Below are 16,405 nucleotides of genomic sequence, written 5' to 3' on the forward strand. Positions count from 1 at the left end.
AGGGATCCTACCGTGCCACTAATACCACTTTCCTCAAGTATTAAGCAGAAGTTTGAATGACGAAAAAAATCCACGCATGGATTTCTCCTGAAATATCTGCTTATATTACCCACTGCTGAACTAGTCAGGAGATAAGAATATTGCAGAAAGATATTTTTTTTTCTGTAGTACTGCACATGCCATAAAAAAATGTTGAAAAAGAAGATAATAAATGCAAATTTCCTTTTGCTCATTCTCAGGGATTGTAACATATATTACCACTGCACTGAGGCAGTGATTTAAAAATTAACTGTTCAATGTGGTTCTCATCTATATACATTTTGCCAGTGCTCCTAACTGACACAGTTAATAATCCCAGTTGTGGAGAATCACGAATCACTTTTATTCACTAAGTCCCTAGGTTGGTCATTTTAGTGGCAAAAATTATATTCTAGCTAAGGCAAGAATAAGCTCTTTGTATATGAGCAGTCTCCTTCAACTGAGTTGCACAATGAGCTGTTTGGGCAGCAGCCAAAACCAGGCTCTCTCTGTTCAACCCCCAAATTTAAAACAAGGAGATTCCATTGTGCTTAAGGGCCCAGCAGGAATTATGATGCGAAGTCTAAACACTTACATACTTGTTCTGTTTCCTCCTTCCCCAAACGCTTTAACTCCTTATGGGATAGCACATGGGAACATGGGAAACAATCAAGTATCAAAAAAAGCCTGACCACCAACCTTCACCTCTGCTTCAGCTACACTTCCAGGGTGCGTTTAGCTTATTTTCCAGAAAGCAGAAGGTTTTGTTTTTTTTTTTAAAAAAAAAGTACTGACAACGTATCATCACTGTAACACTTCAACATCAGAGCACATTAAATGGCTCTTGTCTAGATCCTCACAGAGGGAATCAATATTTTAATTGGAATTTAGAGCTTTTCAATCATTTCAGTGTTGGAGATATCTGATTCTCTCAACTTACTTTTTTTTTTTTTTTTTTTTTTACACATCACATAATGATAAATATAGTTTTGCTTGATATTAACTCTGTTTTATGCAGAATGTTCACATCCTGGGGATAAAAGATACCGTATAAATGCTAGATATTACTATTTGTAGTTATTTACAGGGGGCATTAATAAAAAAAACATATGTCCTGAAAAGCATGGAGATTAAATTAACTTAAACATCCTTACCATATTTTAAGTGCACTAAAGCTCATATCCAATAGTTATTGAAGTCAGTGGAAGGATTATTACTGTCTTCAATGGCCTTTGGACCAGGTTGCAAAGCAAAAGGCAGACAGTGAATGTAAGCGGCAATTTGGGTTATGCTTATATAAAACTAGAGCACACACAGCTAAAACCAGACTTGTGCATCACAACCTGAACTAGCTCAGGTATGTAGTGCAGTGTACTATCGGCATTTAAAACATAAAGCATAACATTAACGTTTTTATTTTATTTCCTCAACCAATTCAGGGTGTCTCGTGAGAAGCAGAGTATTCTTGACAAGCCTGGATACCAGCAAGACAAACCAAAAATCCAGTCATAACTTCTGGTTGTTCTTTGTTACTTCCAGAGGGGGGACAATTTCTACCTTTACATTCTGGATAATTGGCTGATTTCTTAAAGAAAACCTCTGTACATCTTATTTTCTGAACAGATGTTGAATCACAATTTCGCCGCTATCAAGGAAATGAAGCATTTTCTGAGTATTCCAAGGCATAAATTATACGTCTGGTTTGTGACTCATGGCTAGTAGCCTTCCCCCTCATTCTAGGCTCTTGTTAATTTAGGAAACGTACACCTTCCTACATTTGCTTCCATTGCTTTCAAAAAGATCTGTAATAGAATCCTACTGGAAGACTAATTTGCTAGCTAGCTATTGCATTATAGTTTTACAAAGAAAAGAACTAATACACTCAAACTTATAGGCCCAATTTACAAGGGTTTTGTGAAAATTTGTATGAAACTTGAGGTTTCATAATTCCTTCGCTTTCTCATGCCTCATAGATAGACTATCCTCCATGGATTAGAAGCTGAGATCTTTTTTATGCTAAGCTTGGATACCATGGAGGGGCTTTACCTGAAAAACAGAAATGATTTCGCATTCACCAAAGGCTCCCCAATGGAAATGCTGCCCATCGGGCTCTCGTTCTCAAATCGAACTTTTCTGAGGCAATTCTTTTGAAAAGTAACAAAAATACTCCTACTGTTTTCTCTAAAGTACTCGTCTTTGAAATTCTTTACTAATTGAAAACATTAAAAGATATCAACAATTCAGTAGTAAAATTGCAGCTTCGCTCAGGAAAACTCTGAAATTGCTTTTTCAAAGTCTGTTGTCATCACACTGCAGGCCCTTCTCTGATCACTTCTGCGAAATCAAGCATTAGCAGGTTGCACCAGAGTTCGAAGGCAAGACCTGCAATCCACTTGCATTAAATGGCAACCCAGCCCCCACTGCCCGACCACCCCAACAATGCTGGATGTCAGCACATTCTCAAAGGCGGTGTTCCTCCACATGAGACAGCGAAGCTTCAAAAGAACATTTTTATCTTTTAATAAGCATGTACAGATGTATTTTATACACCCACAGAAATAAATATCTCTTTTCATGTATGTGTACACATACATATATTACAAAGAATGAATGTAGAAACATGCACTTGTCCAAAACCACAATGATCACCTACGTTTCATTTGACAGAGAGATAGAAAAAAAGATGATGCTCTAACAGATAGAGCAAAGAGATGACAGATGGAGGCAGATACTCCACACGTCTCATGATACGCAATGGCAGTAAGCTCCGTAAGAAAACCTGGGCTTCTTCCTTTGACCAAGTTTTAATATCCCCATCTTTAGAGCGATCTTAGAACAGCTGACAGTTGTTTAGTCTTTAAAATATCAAAACAGCAGTGGTGGTGCTCCCTACCCCAACAGTCCCTTCTCTGGATTACTGTTGAAGCAAGAGAGGAAGGAATGATAAACAAGTAAGGACATTAGGTCTGGGAATAAAAGAAAGGAAAAGAGATGTTTTCTATTTCCTGAGACCTGACGTTGCCAACCTTCCCTTTACCACTGTAGTCTCTATCTTATCTCACCCCCCCAGATCTTTCAGAAACGTACCAGCCATCGCTTGAGCTGATGCTCATTAGTAGAGCTGGCCCAGCTGAGGATGCAAACCTTGTGCCCATCACAGGCCACAACAGTTGACTTTGCTGGGCAGTGTTTTATCTCATTCTGCTCCCACTGAGAGCAACCAGAAGACCCAAGATGGGTGCAGCTTCTTGTGTTGCACCAGGCCTTGAGGCTCATCCACACAGAAGTATCTGTTCCTCTCAAAATAGGAAAGGAATTCAAATTGAACACGCAGCACATTTGTTCTCACCTCACGGCCTCTTCATTTGAGTTTAGAATAAACATGAACAAAACCCTGAATTCAGCTTTGGACTTGCTTAAGAATACAAGTCATTAAATATCCACTAAGAATTAGATCCAGCTTTCGTTAGTTCCCAGGAAACTGTATTGTGGCTGGTTCTTTGCTATGCAGAACTTAAAATCTTACCAGTCTATCACTTTGTCTTTTTTTTTTTTCCCCCATAATTTAAAACGTAGGGAAGACCTAGCTTTCCTACTCAGTCTTGGTTCTCTTTGTTTTGCAAATTTAAGACAGATTTTTACTTGCAATTTCCTCTTAATTTTTATCTTTCACAATTTATAATTACAGTGCTTTTTTAAGATAGTAGTACATTATGTTTTGCTCAGTCTCACAGATCTGACAAAATTCTTTGCCAAGCAGGTGAAAAGCAATTAAAAAAAACTGCTCAGAAAAATCACCAGGAAAATTTTTTGCTTTGTACTTGTTCAGTTTTTAACAAAACATACGCTCTGTGTATGCTTGGTGTAAATACATGCACACTAAACAGATGAAAAATCAGGTATTACCATTCTAATGGTACAACAGATATTGTGGGCACGTGTTTTTAGTTCCTGACACAAAATTTTGCTGTGGTTTGCATATTGGTGTACCTACTGAACTCCAAATGACCACTTACATGAACAAAAACATTTATACAACCTGCTGGAAGTCTTAAAAATATCAGGTAATATTAAGTTATTATTCCCATAAATAAGGGTGCTAAAATGTGCTCCAATGCAGAAATAGTACATTGATTAGATTTTTATAAAAATGAAACAAAAAAACCCCACAAACAAACTGTCCTGGTGCATAGTCCTTATTTGGCTGCATAGTCTCTGTCGCGGATGAGTGGAATGGACCTCACTCAAAAGAGAAAAGCAGCAATACGTTTTATTGAGGTAAAATAATAATTTGACAGAGTTCAATAAGTTTGATGGCATTTAACACAGTTTAGCAGGGGTTTGACAAGGTTCAGTAAGTTTGATGGCAAGGTTCACCTTAGTAATTGCCGCATAGAAGAAACATACAAAGGCAAATTGAATTAGAATCAAGTTAGAGTGATTCACACGGAGACCGGAGATGCAAAGAGTAAGGAGGACCCTCTCGTCGAGTTATAAGGTTCAGAGTGGACGCCCTTGCTTTCTAAACTCCTTCTGGAGCCTAGGTGCTGCTAGATCCAATCTTAGTCTCAGACTTGGACCTGTCGTGGGTAAGAGATCTCCCCGCCTTGGTTAAGGAAAGATCTCTTAGTCTCAGGTTAGGAATCTCTACCCTTGAGAGTATCCCTGCTCACAGGTAGACTGCACCTGGCAGTCCAGCTGCAATACTGGGAAAGCGCAAATTGGGCCCATCCTGATGGTAATATTATTACGTGAAGTAAGTGGGTACTAGTGAACAGTACAGACAAAATAGATGCCTTTGTTGTAGCTCTAATATCTTGTTTTGTGCTTCAGTTATCTTGCGCTTTTGGGTTTCAAAACCACCTTTCGTAATCTTTTTCATGACACCTCACTCCCTTGTATGTGAGCCAGGGGCTTTCCAGCCCACAGGTTCACCCCAAGGACGTGAGGCCTGTTGCTCCTTAAGTCAGCCTGAACCAAAGTGCAGCTAAGAGTCAAGTGTATCCGCCACAGTCTCCCAGTCTATAATTATTAGACACCATTTGATAATAATGCCAGTCTTTCCTCCTCCTTTTCGGGCGATTTTCAAAGAGCCCTCATGCTCCCTACAGCTGCTAACAATGTAAAATGGAAAGATGAAGTGGTGGCCTTTCAATGGATGTCACTGATTGGGAGGAGAAAGAGATATGGAAATTTACATTCTGATGAATTCTTCAGGGAACGTCTTAGTGAAAATCAAAGCAGCAGAAATCATAAAGGGGGACATCCCTTGGTGATGAAAATCTCAGGCAGCAAAGCTCCTTAGAGAGAATAAGACTTGTCATAATTCCCTTTCATACCCTCGTTATGCTCCCCAAAGATTCAGGCAGGCTCCCGAAAGAGTTCTTTGGATGGTTATGATTGCACAAGAAAGCTTATGAACTCATTATCTGTAGAGAGGACATTGGTTTTAACAACTCAGGTATATTTTCTTGTTGAAAATAAAAGGACTAAGTGCTAGCTTTGTATGTACAAACCCACTTGTAGAGATATCAGCTGCACCTACTTCTACTGCAGGACTTTGCTGTGTGTTTAGAGGAAGAAATCTTGAACTGGACTGTAACCAAAATTCCTGATTCTGTCAATGCTAGTATGCAGCGCTAGGCAGAGCATTCAGTTTGCTCTGCTGTCATATGCTGCTTTGGATAATCAGCGTATTCAAGAGCATAAGTACCAAGGCAGATTTGATACTTTCATTTCTTACAGGTGATGAGAAGCTTTATTTGTATTTGTAAAATGCATTCAGGTACAAGACATTCTGAAAATGCAAAGCATAACAATGCAATTTACCTTGTAGGGTTCCCCAAAGAGGTTAAAACCTGAAGCAAAGAGATCTTCATCTTGCTGGACTTCCTGGTTTCTTCTCTCCCATTCTTTCCGCTTAAGTGCACTCCGGTCTTGCTCATAGTGACTGCAGAAGCAAAAGACAAAAAAAGACAACACATTATTTTCCCCATAATTTAGTTACATGTTCATTAGTATCAGTAAGAGCAAAAAACCATCAGAAACAATGCAACTGCTGAGGACAATTCTGAAAGAAAGAAGCAGCCACTGAATAATTTTCCCGAATGTAGATTTGGAATCATAATACTATACGAAACTGGCCAGTAGGACAGACAGTACACTTCTACAATGAAAACAGACAAAATATTCTTTCCAAATTAAGGGAACATTATGCGGAAGAACAAGCTATATTTTGACGCATTTGTATGAACAGTCTGTAAAATACACGCGCACAGACACACAAACACAGGCGTGTGTGCCCACAAAGAAAGTATCTGTGATGAGAAAGCAAATGCGAAGTCAAGGAAGCACAGCAACATCTTCAAATTCATTTAACTGTGTAACACCTGTCTCCATCCATCCCAATGCTCTAGTTCAGCCTCACGTGATTGAGACCACCTAATTCTGTCCCATGGACTTGTTAAAATTTATGTACAGCTTCATTGTGGGTGTCAGGCGGGTTTTAAAAAGTGGGTTTACAGCAGGCTCCCAGAAGGGACTTAATGATAGCTGATTCCTGTATCAGGTAATTCTACACACACACACAAACAGAAAAGGATCTAGCACCTCAGTGTAGCAATGGCGAATGGCACTTATCTGTATGTCAGCTTACTCTGTGCACCTGCCAGACCTAGATGACAAGCTGAGAGACCAGATTCACTTCTCCCCTGAATAGCACTGAAGTACTTTGGTCTCTTGGCTTTGCAGACTATCTCGTGCTCCTCTGAGGGAAAAGATATAATTAAAGCCCTGAAGGAGGGGGGAAAAAGAGGAAAGGAAAGAGGAAAGGAAAAGATGCATGCTTCAACTTGCACTGACAGCCTCTCATGTGACAAGCATTAAGGGACACTTCTGTGCTTTCAGCCCGTATTTGATTTGTTATAAGGCTTTTGGCTGTGCTTTGTGTCAGTCAGTTAGCTACCAAATTCCAGACAACAATTTGAATAGCAGATTCAGTCTACACACTGATGTTATCTGTTGTAAGCAGTATTTTCCTGATAGATTCTGGACATGCATGCACACAGCCATGCACACCCCTATGTACGAATGCATACATACAAACGTACATACTATATATGTAACAAAACCCAGTTAATTCTCCTTTCTCTGGCGAGAACGAATTAAATCTCCATAGAGCTCCACTGCACTTGGAAGATAACCAAATATCTACAACTTTTGCCTTTTTAGCTCAGCATGATGTTGTATTGAAAGCTTCACACCGAGAGATATAATGAGGAATGAACTGCACAGTGATGAGGCTTTAACAGTGTATAAAGTCACTGATTTCTGAGTGAAACCACAATTACTAATTTGAAGCACCAGCTAATTAAAACCACAGCTATGTATTTAGCCTCTTGTTATACCTACTGCAGTTTATAATTACGAGGACCTCTTTATCTACTCAATTAAAGTTCTTATGATTCAGGCAGGTTGTGTTTGAACCTGCAAGCCCTGCAGAGAGCACAGGAAAGCATATGTCTGTTGCCTGATGACTCCGTGTATCCTTACACTCATATACTTGTTTTTGTATAGGGAAGAAAAGAAAAAAAGAAAGGCTAATGCCACAATGAGATCCCTAAATAAAAAATATGAAACAATAATTGGTTTAAGCAATTCAAGATCACTCAGGCTTGGATTGAATAAGGCTTGAGTACGGCTTGTAAACAGAATGCAAAGCCACCTACATAGGCTGAGCTGAATGATTTCCGTCCCCATTTTCTTTTACATGTTAGAAGGCTGAAAAGATGCCACATTTTATTTATTTATTTATAACACCTCCTGATGTAGTGACATCACTGGCACCAACATCAAGCTCCAGAATATTGTTATAATCATTCTTGGTACTTTGCAGAAGGTATAGTACTATTTGCTGGTTTCCTGAGGGAGACGGAAGGGAAACTGTTGTAAGCAACAGTCACTTTAATATACTATACGTGATCATATTGCTGACACAATACTGCGAACCACAAGCGATCTGTTCACTAAAAGGCGAAGAGGGGCACAAGTCTCCCTTCCTTTCATGTCCTAAATCAAGATTAAAATCCACAGGTATGGGAATAATCCAGCCCAGAAGCAGTAGGAACACGCTGTATTCACCCCCTTCACGGGAGATCTGTCCAGGGATTTTTTTGGCAGTTTGACCCATAGATTGTGTGACTCTTACAGCAAGATCAGATCACTATGAAGTCGTAAGCCCAGTCTCAATGTCAGCAGAGCAGACTTATAAACAGGACTTATATCCTGCATGAGTTATCTTTGGTTATGGGAGCAGTCCTATCCCAGGCACTGCCAACATTCACTTCAGAAAGAATTATTCATGAAAGTTAGGGGTGCAGCTTCCCAATGGCAACCTTGGCCTGGAGTTTCAGGATGAAATCTTGGGCCCGTTCAGATCAAACTGAATCTGGCCACTGAACACACAGATCACAGATTACAGCACAGAATAGATCTCACCCTTCATGTGAGGTTCCAGCACTATGTTATCTAAAAGCAGGCTCTGGTCTCAAGCATGCAAAGTATGTAGGGAACCAAGTGAGGCATTATGCCATATCCTATCTGAGAAAAAGCAGCAGAGGCTCTAAGGCTATTTAGATATGTTTTGTGACACATTACAAAACTACAAATTCAAAAATGATGAAAACAGCAGTAATTCAAAATGGCATGATGGCTTTCAAAAGATATTAACTTAAGCTAAGACAGTATTTACAATGTTAACAGCAAAAGGTTCAAAAACCAGCATTTTCCAGCACAGCATACTGAAGTCCTTCCCATTTAGCGTGTGTGTTTCTGAAAGGTACCTATTCCATGCACCCAAGGGGTGAGCACAAAGGCATATCTCATGTCCCAACAATATTTACAGGCTACCAAACTGTGAGCATCCATTTTACAACACAAGCAAAGCCTTAAGTGAACTGCTACCTCTGCATCAATCCAAATTTCTCTCTCATATATTCTCTTGTGAGAACCCAAAAAAAATAATAATTAAAGGTTCATTTTGAACTTTCCACTCACACAGTCACATCACACCCTTAAGTGTACAAAGTATCTAGTCAAAAGGAAGTGGTTGCTCATCCTGTCAGGTCAATTACTTGGCTTATTTCTCTGCAAATGTACTTTTGCTATGGGAATACTTGACAGGGCGCTGATTGTGGCTACGGAAAGTCAAATATTATAAGATCATACATAGATTAGGATAACAACTTCTTTGGGTTCCTTGTAATCCAAAGAGGGATGCTGATTAGATCTTAAGGCTGCAGCGCACTGAGGACCTAATGGGATGCTCTCCAGAAACTCTTAATGCAGCCACAATGCAATCTCTGGGACTTATGTTTAATATTTAGCTTAACTAATGTTCTGTGAAATACAGATATGTGATCAGTGGTGAAGGTGTCAGTGAAAACTATAGTCACATACCACAAGGAACACCAGAGTTCATTCTGTCTCATTAGTATGAGAAATACTTCATGCCTCCTAAAGCCAGAGGAGCAGGAAATGACAAAAACAGATTTTTGCAAACATTTTAAAAAAAGAGATTTAGAAGAAAACAGCTGTGGGCCACAATACTCACTGTATCCAAGAGGGCGAGCTCCCTAGACGTAGCCATTACATGACAATGTAGTTTGAATACATGAGCTTTATTGTTTTGTTACCACTTATTAGATTAATAATTGAATTTGAAAGGGGAAATCTGTACATAAATCTGAGAAGATCAGGAATAGGCGAGCAGTAAGAATGCTACAGGAGCACGAGACAACTGACCTACAGATTACCGGCGTGCTTGATATGGCAGGAAGAATACTAACCATAACTGTATTATTGTTTTGGTATGCTTAATGTTGAGGCAGGCTGCAAACGCATTTTGAACAACAGCATTTGATACTTAAGCCTTTAAACTCAGACTAGCATACATCCATTTGTTATTCTTCTCAGCTACGGACACCCTAAGGGACGGCAGTGAGCTGATGCACTGTGACGGGCCAGGTGCTCAGCCTGTATGGATCCGCGGAGTGTCGGCGAGGCCCGTGGAGCTGCACCCTTCATACCTGCTGCAGCCCACGATGGCCACGGGGACAATCTGCATCAAGCAGAGAATGGAGAAGGTGGCTGAGGTAGAAGGAGGTTATATTAAGGCAAAAAGGTAACAGGCACGCACGTAGGTTTTGGATTGGAAGCTTAAAATGCAGATCTAATTCTAAGAGATGGAAGTCTGACATGCACTGTCAATAGAAAGGAGAACTAGAAGGAGAAAAAAAAAAAGGGGGGGGGCACTGGAAAGGACGGTGCAGTCATCTGTGGTGAAAGTGAGAGGATATGGTACATAAAATCTGGAGGGAAAAGAAAAAACCTTCTAGGACAGACTGCAACAGAGCAAGAGGTTAGAGGGAAGAGTTAAAGGAAAGCTGAAGAAATAAGACCAAGAGCTAAAGGCTGAGACCAAGCATCCGGGGTTTATTTTAAAAGATGTGCTAACTAAAGCCACAGAAGTACTCTCCCAAAGTGCGGGAGACTAGACAAGGTAGACAAGAGCCTGAAAGACAGGGGAAAGAGCAGAAGAAAGAAGTCAGACCAAACAAATTTGAAGGAGTAGTCACTGTGATATGAAGGAAAAGAAGAAGAGGGAAAAAAATGATCAAACACCTAATGTTGCAGGAGAATCATGAATGAGAACAGAACACTGCTCTGGTGATTCAGTCAAAACAACAAAAGCCCAATAGGGAAAGAATCAATAAAAAAGCTGGAGAAGAGAGGCTTTATAGTAGCGACAGTCTACATCCACAAGGATAAATGAACAACATTCAAGAAAAACAGCATTCACCCACAAGTTAGGGAAGAAGTAGTTGCTCTTCTCACTGACATGTCTGAATTCACAAAAATGCACACTATGATCAAATCAAACATCCCCCTCCGCTAATTCCACACCCCTTAAAATATCAGATATGCCTAAATGATGAAAGAAGTTCTCAAACTGAAGTGTTTGTCGTTTGTGGAAGTAAGAAATAAACACAAGCTTCTGAACTAAGACACAGTGGATATAAAATTATATAAATTTGCAATCTGAAAGCCCTTTCCCAAGTTTATTTCTTCATAGCTCTGACTTTGGGACAGAATTGTTGCTCCGCCACAAGCATTCAGGAATCTGCTGAAGTGAACTCAGAAACTGGGCTTCCTTGAAAAATAACTCATATGCCTGCACAAGGTATTAAACATCCCAAATCAAAAACCACTCACAAACCACTCATATTTGTCTTACATGAAAAATCCAACTCGGGTCAATGAGAATATTGTATGTGAGTGAAAATGTAAGGCAAAAAGCATTTCACCTGATAATCAAACTAGGTAAAAGACTACTTCGAGCACACACATTACAATGGGAATTCACCTCTACATAACTCCTGATTTATCTCACCGTAACGCCGTTGATTTCATGTCAAAGCAGAGTACCACAACATTGTACAAAGGACAGAGAACAGGCTTCCTTGGTATATTCAGGTTCTCCCAGTATACACGCTGGCATTTCAATACATTTATTCCAAATAAAAAAAAAAAAAAAAAGCAGCCTCAGGTCTTAAATTTTATTGCGGGTCTTAAAATGTATTCAGTGAATGAGGAGCATTTCCAAACCTGATCTTTAAGCAGAAATACGGCCAACTCAACATATGTTCCCTGCTCATCTGAAGTCTTTGTTTCACTTAACGACAAACATCACAAGCAGTACCACACTTAAAATAGCAAAATTGCTCTTCCTCTGTTTATCACCATTGAACTTGCATCTTTGTCCTGGTAATCTTACTACTTGACAGAGGCCAATCAAGCCATGACAGAATAGCTTTACAACCTCTCACTATCTTTCATATTTAACTTTTACTTTAATGTTGTGTTCTTCCTCATAGCATGAATAGTTACTGAAAGTATCTAGCACAGAAAATATCTAACACTGCACTTCAAGATAAATGATTTATTTTAAAATATAGAATATTCTGTCTTTGATGTTCAACAGTTCTGTAGAGAAACACTTGAGATGGTCACTGGTTATCTATCCACATGAGCTAAATCTCTTAACAATTTGCATTAAAAACAATGCCATTCCTGTAGCACATTTGATAGAGAATACAGAAGATTAAAGCCTCCGAACAAAATAACACCCAAGAGACCCCTGGGCAATTTATGGAAATTTAAGCTAGAAGGCTAAGGGTTTGGCTTACATTTGTCACTTTCTTCATTCTTTTTAGTTATTCCCCCCCCCCCCGCCCCAAGTACCTAGAAAATGTTATTTTCACTCAATTTTCTCCTCTTTTTGGTATTATGCAGCCCCAAACCTTTCCTTAACGTGAATTTGGAAAGAACGATTCTGGGGGAATGGATGACAGAGATAAGCTCCTGAATAGTAAGCGTACAAAGAATAGATGAGGTTTCAAAGGGGAGCATTTATTGTTTCCTGTATCATAGCACATTGTCTTTCAATATGATTAGTTATCAGTCTGAGTTATCAAAAACTGGGATGAAATAAAGCGCTTACGCAGTTATGCTTCATTGATGTCAGCTAGGGGAGCATGAAAATCTCCATGAAGTTGGGTAATTGATGTGTAAATCAGAGCTCAATCACTCTGTAATAGAAATGGTCCCACTGAAAGTATGGTTGTTGAACAGTATTGCAGAAGGGTGGGAAAGAAAGAGAGAAACAGAGTCAAGATAAGACTTATTTATTAAAAATTATAATAACTGGCAATTTACACAATTTTCTTTTCAAGAAAGAAGTGCTGTCAGATATATTAAATGCGAGCTGCAGACCACTATATTTGGATATTCTTATTCCGCAATAATTAACTGTTTCTGTTTTATTAAAATGCTTGGGGACACTGTTATGGATATTTAAAAAGCAAATTAAATGAACATGTTCATCCTTTGAAAGGCAACACATGTAAATGACATCAGCGATTGTAATTTGGTTAACAATGTGTGTTCAAGGTATGTTTTGGAGTCCTATTACAGTCTTCTTGTCAGTTCAAATTTGCAGTATGAGAAACAAAAGCAAAACTGAAGGGAAGGGGGGGGGGAACTAAAGAGAAAAATGCTTATAACCACAGCTCCAAAAGGACATTAAAAGACAAACAGTAATTAGAACATCAGTCACATAAAATAGCTTTCCAACATGTGGTATTTCTAAGAGTAAATATCTGATATGTAAATAAAAGAGCTAGTTAAGATAACATTATGGAGTTATTTTTGCTGTTGTTTTTTTTTCTTTTACTAAATGAATGCACATTAGGCATTGATATCAACTTCCCAGAAACACCTGGAACCCAGTATTCTAGTTATGACACTAAACCGCTGATAGACTGTAGCAAACTTACATAAGTGTGAAATTTATGAGCACTTTTGGCATCAAGTGAATTACATTCAGGACAGAGGAGCTGGATTAGGAAGTTTTATTAGATAGGTAATGCGCTGTGACTGTAAGGGGACCCTGATTACTACAGAGGTGTTCAACAGGGAAGGAGGTTCAACCTAAATTCTGAATTTCATCGCCCTCATGAGTTTAACAGGATACGACGGTTTCTTCCTTTTAAGTTTTGGGGTGGGTTTTTTGTTTTGTTTTTTTGTTGTTGGGGGTTTTTTATTTTGTTTTGTTGGTTTTAGGTTTTTGGTTTTTTTTTTAATTCTGTTGATCTCTCCTGGGATTTGAAGTTTCTTCAAAATTCAGTGATGGGAATTAAGCCATTAAGTCTTCGCCAAAGTATATACTATAATTCAACCATATTTCGCAGTATATCTCCTAATGGCTTCCTAGCTGCCATCATACCTCACATGCCCACCAGCACCAGCATTCTATGTATTAATGGGTTACAGATGAATATAGTTGTGTTTAGTTGCACGCTGTGCATTTTTCTTTATACACATCAGTAGCAAACACGATGTAGTACTGCTACAAAGTGTGTATTTGTATATGTATTACTCTCAAGGTATAACACTAATTTGATGCAATTAAAGATCTTCTGACAATGCTTGTTACAGTCTGTTTTTCACACACCTGGATACCTCAAATTATGAAAAATTTCTTGAAAATGTTCAAGTTTCTTTTTGTACACATACCAATTTCAAGTATTAAAATGTATTTTAGTATATGGAAACACAAAATCTTTAATTTATTTACTTAATATGTACAGATTGCATTCTTACATCTGAGCTGAAAACCATTTTGGAACTCTACTTTTGTCTTCGCCTTTTTTCATATTTATAATTAAATTTCTTTCCTTAATACTGCTACTCAAAACTTTCCTGGGCACCTCCTTAAAAATGGAATCCACACATTCGTATTTTCTTGAAATATTGGCAATGATATGCAATAGACAGCTAACAGAAATAAATCTAGCCTTTTAAAAGAGTTACAAAACAATCATTGATTAACACAGCCTTTTGGAGTCAGATGAATCAGCAGACTCAACTGCTTGAGTATTTTATCACAGAAGTGCTTCCGTGCTACTCCTACAGCTCTAATAAATGCATTCATTTACTAACAGGCATCTCTATTCCCTTGAGCGTTTTCACATGCCGTGTAGCTCTTTAACCACATGTTCTTAAACCTAACGTGTGCTGAGGAATACCACCACAGGAAAATTAAGAATTCAGTAGGATGACTATTTCATTCATCACTTCCAGATTGAAGAAGTGCACGCAGGTTGCTGTGTGCAGTGCGCACATACAGACTGAGTCAGAGATATCCCAACGCACAAAAAAATAGTACCGTAAACCTAATATAATTTAATTGATTGCTATTTAGGACACTTTTTGGCCAGAGAAATTATCTTCTAAGTAAATTATTCTTCTCTCAGTTGAAACCCTGTGTAATTGCCTCCATTTGTTGTAGTAATATCTACTGGAAAGGAGAGAGATAAATACAAGGTGCTCTTGTTTCAAATTCAAGTAAATATGCATCCCCTTTTCAGTATTGTTGTAAAATATATTGCCCATCTTGGGCACTAGCAAATTGCAGGAAATGCAATGACTTTGTAGCTTCATGAGACTTAATGGTCATCAGCTTGGAAAGAACCTAGAACATTTCAAATTCCAAATTTTAAGCCACCTTCCACTAGACCTTAAAAAGCCTAACAACAACAAGGTTCCTGTTACACACAGCTTAAGAAAGAATAACAACATTTTGTACTTATTTTTCCTGAATAGATTCAGAGTCAGCAGGTCAATGGATTACCATCATTGGCTTCTAGTGAGGAAGATAATCTATAACAAATACTGCTCATGTCTTCAGCAAACATAATGTTTATTCCTCATTTATAAACAAAGTATAAAGTATGACAAAATAATTTAACAAAAGCAGCACAAAGTTCACCAGTATTGCTGAGGTTTACATCCTCTTTAAAGGCATAGTTCATCTTCAACTGATGCTACTGGCAATTTTCCCAGTGAATCCAATGAGGGTTGGGGATGGGACCTAGCCAGTTAATAATGACAAAAAAGCCAGGTCTCATAATACAGCCAGCTCCAAGCAGCAGCAACTTATTGGTATAAACTAGCTTTTCTGTTACATTCCTCACGCTAACAGAAAATTTTTTCATCCACTGCCAAGAGTTTAAAGAGTTTTAAGTACAGACCAGCACATGCCAGAGCTACAGAGCTTCTATGGTCATTGTTTACAACAGATATTGACTGCACAGATTCCCTCGTTCACAAATGGAAATTAATTGAAATTTAGTAATTTCTTTAAAAAAAAAATAATCAAGTGAGATACCAAATAAGCTTCCCAATGTACCCCACAGGCCATTAACACTTCAAGCTAAAGCTCAATTCTCTTTTTTTTTTTAGTGATGTTATAGATCGTAGACATGACGTTTCAACCAACTGACTGGGGAATAATCAAATTTGCCTCTATCCCACAGTAAGTACTGACACCCAAACACATACACCAGCCAGCAGATCACAGACCTCGTCACTGAGTAAAAGTAAAGCAAATGTACCATGCTCCCTGAAAAAACAACACCGTTAAATTTAACTCAACATGGGAATGCTGTGCTATTAGGAATACGGCATGTAGGTGTTGCTGACATGAGTTTGAAGTGTGCCCTGGGATTTGAAAGCTAAAAATGAGCACTTAAAAAAAAAAAAAAGTAAAATAATTTCACTTCTTCAGACAGAGCAAAATCATGACACAATCTTACTCAGACTGGCCAAAACTACAACCTCATGTCTGAAATTATTTGACTTTTTAAGGAGAGTGTGATGCAAATGATTATCCCAGTACCACAGTTTTCAGAGCCAAACAGAAATTATATGTTTACCCGATTATGTTTTGAATGTGCTTGAAATCTCGCATGTATAACTGACTTTATGA

The 16,405-nt window shown here is 38.5% G+C and overlaps 1 protein-coding gene across 2 annotated transcripts in view; it reads right to left on the bottom strand.

The window, feature by feature from the left end:
- The window catches only part of AFF2 (ALF transcription elongation factor 2), a 347,591-nt gene that overhangs the window by 254,352 nt on the left and 76,834 nt on the right, over positions 1-16,405 (bottom strand). For both annotated transcript variants that reach the window (XM_054214075.1, XM_054214074.1), the window contains exon 2: positions 5,848-5,968. In XM_054214075.1, coding sequence (XP_054070050.1) covers positions 5,848-5,968 — 121 coding nt within the window. The remainder of the gene's footprint in view (positions 1-5,847; positions 5,969-16,405) is intronic.

The sequence above is a fragment of the Rissa tridactyla genome, chromosome 9 (genome assembly GCF_028500815.1).
Source record: "Rissa tridactyla isolate bRisTri1 chromosome 9, bRisTri1.patW.cur.20221130, whole genome shotgun sequence".
NCBI lineage: Eukaryota > Metazoa > Chordata > Aves > Charadriiformes > Laridae > Rissa > Rissa tridactyla.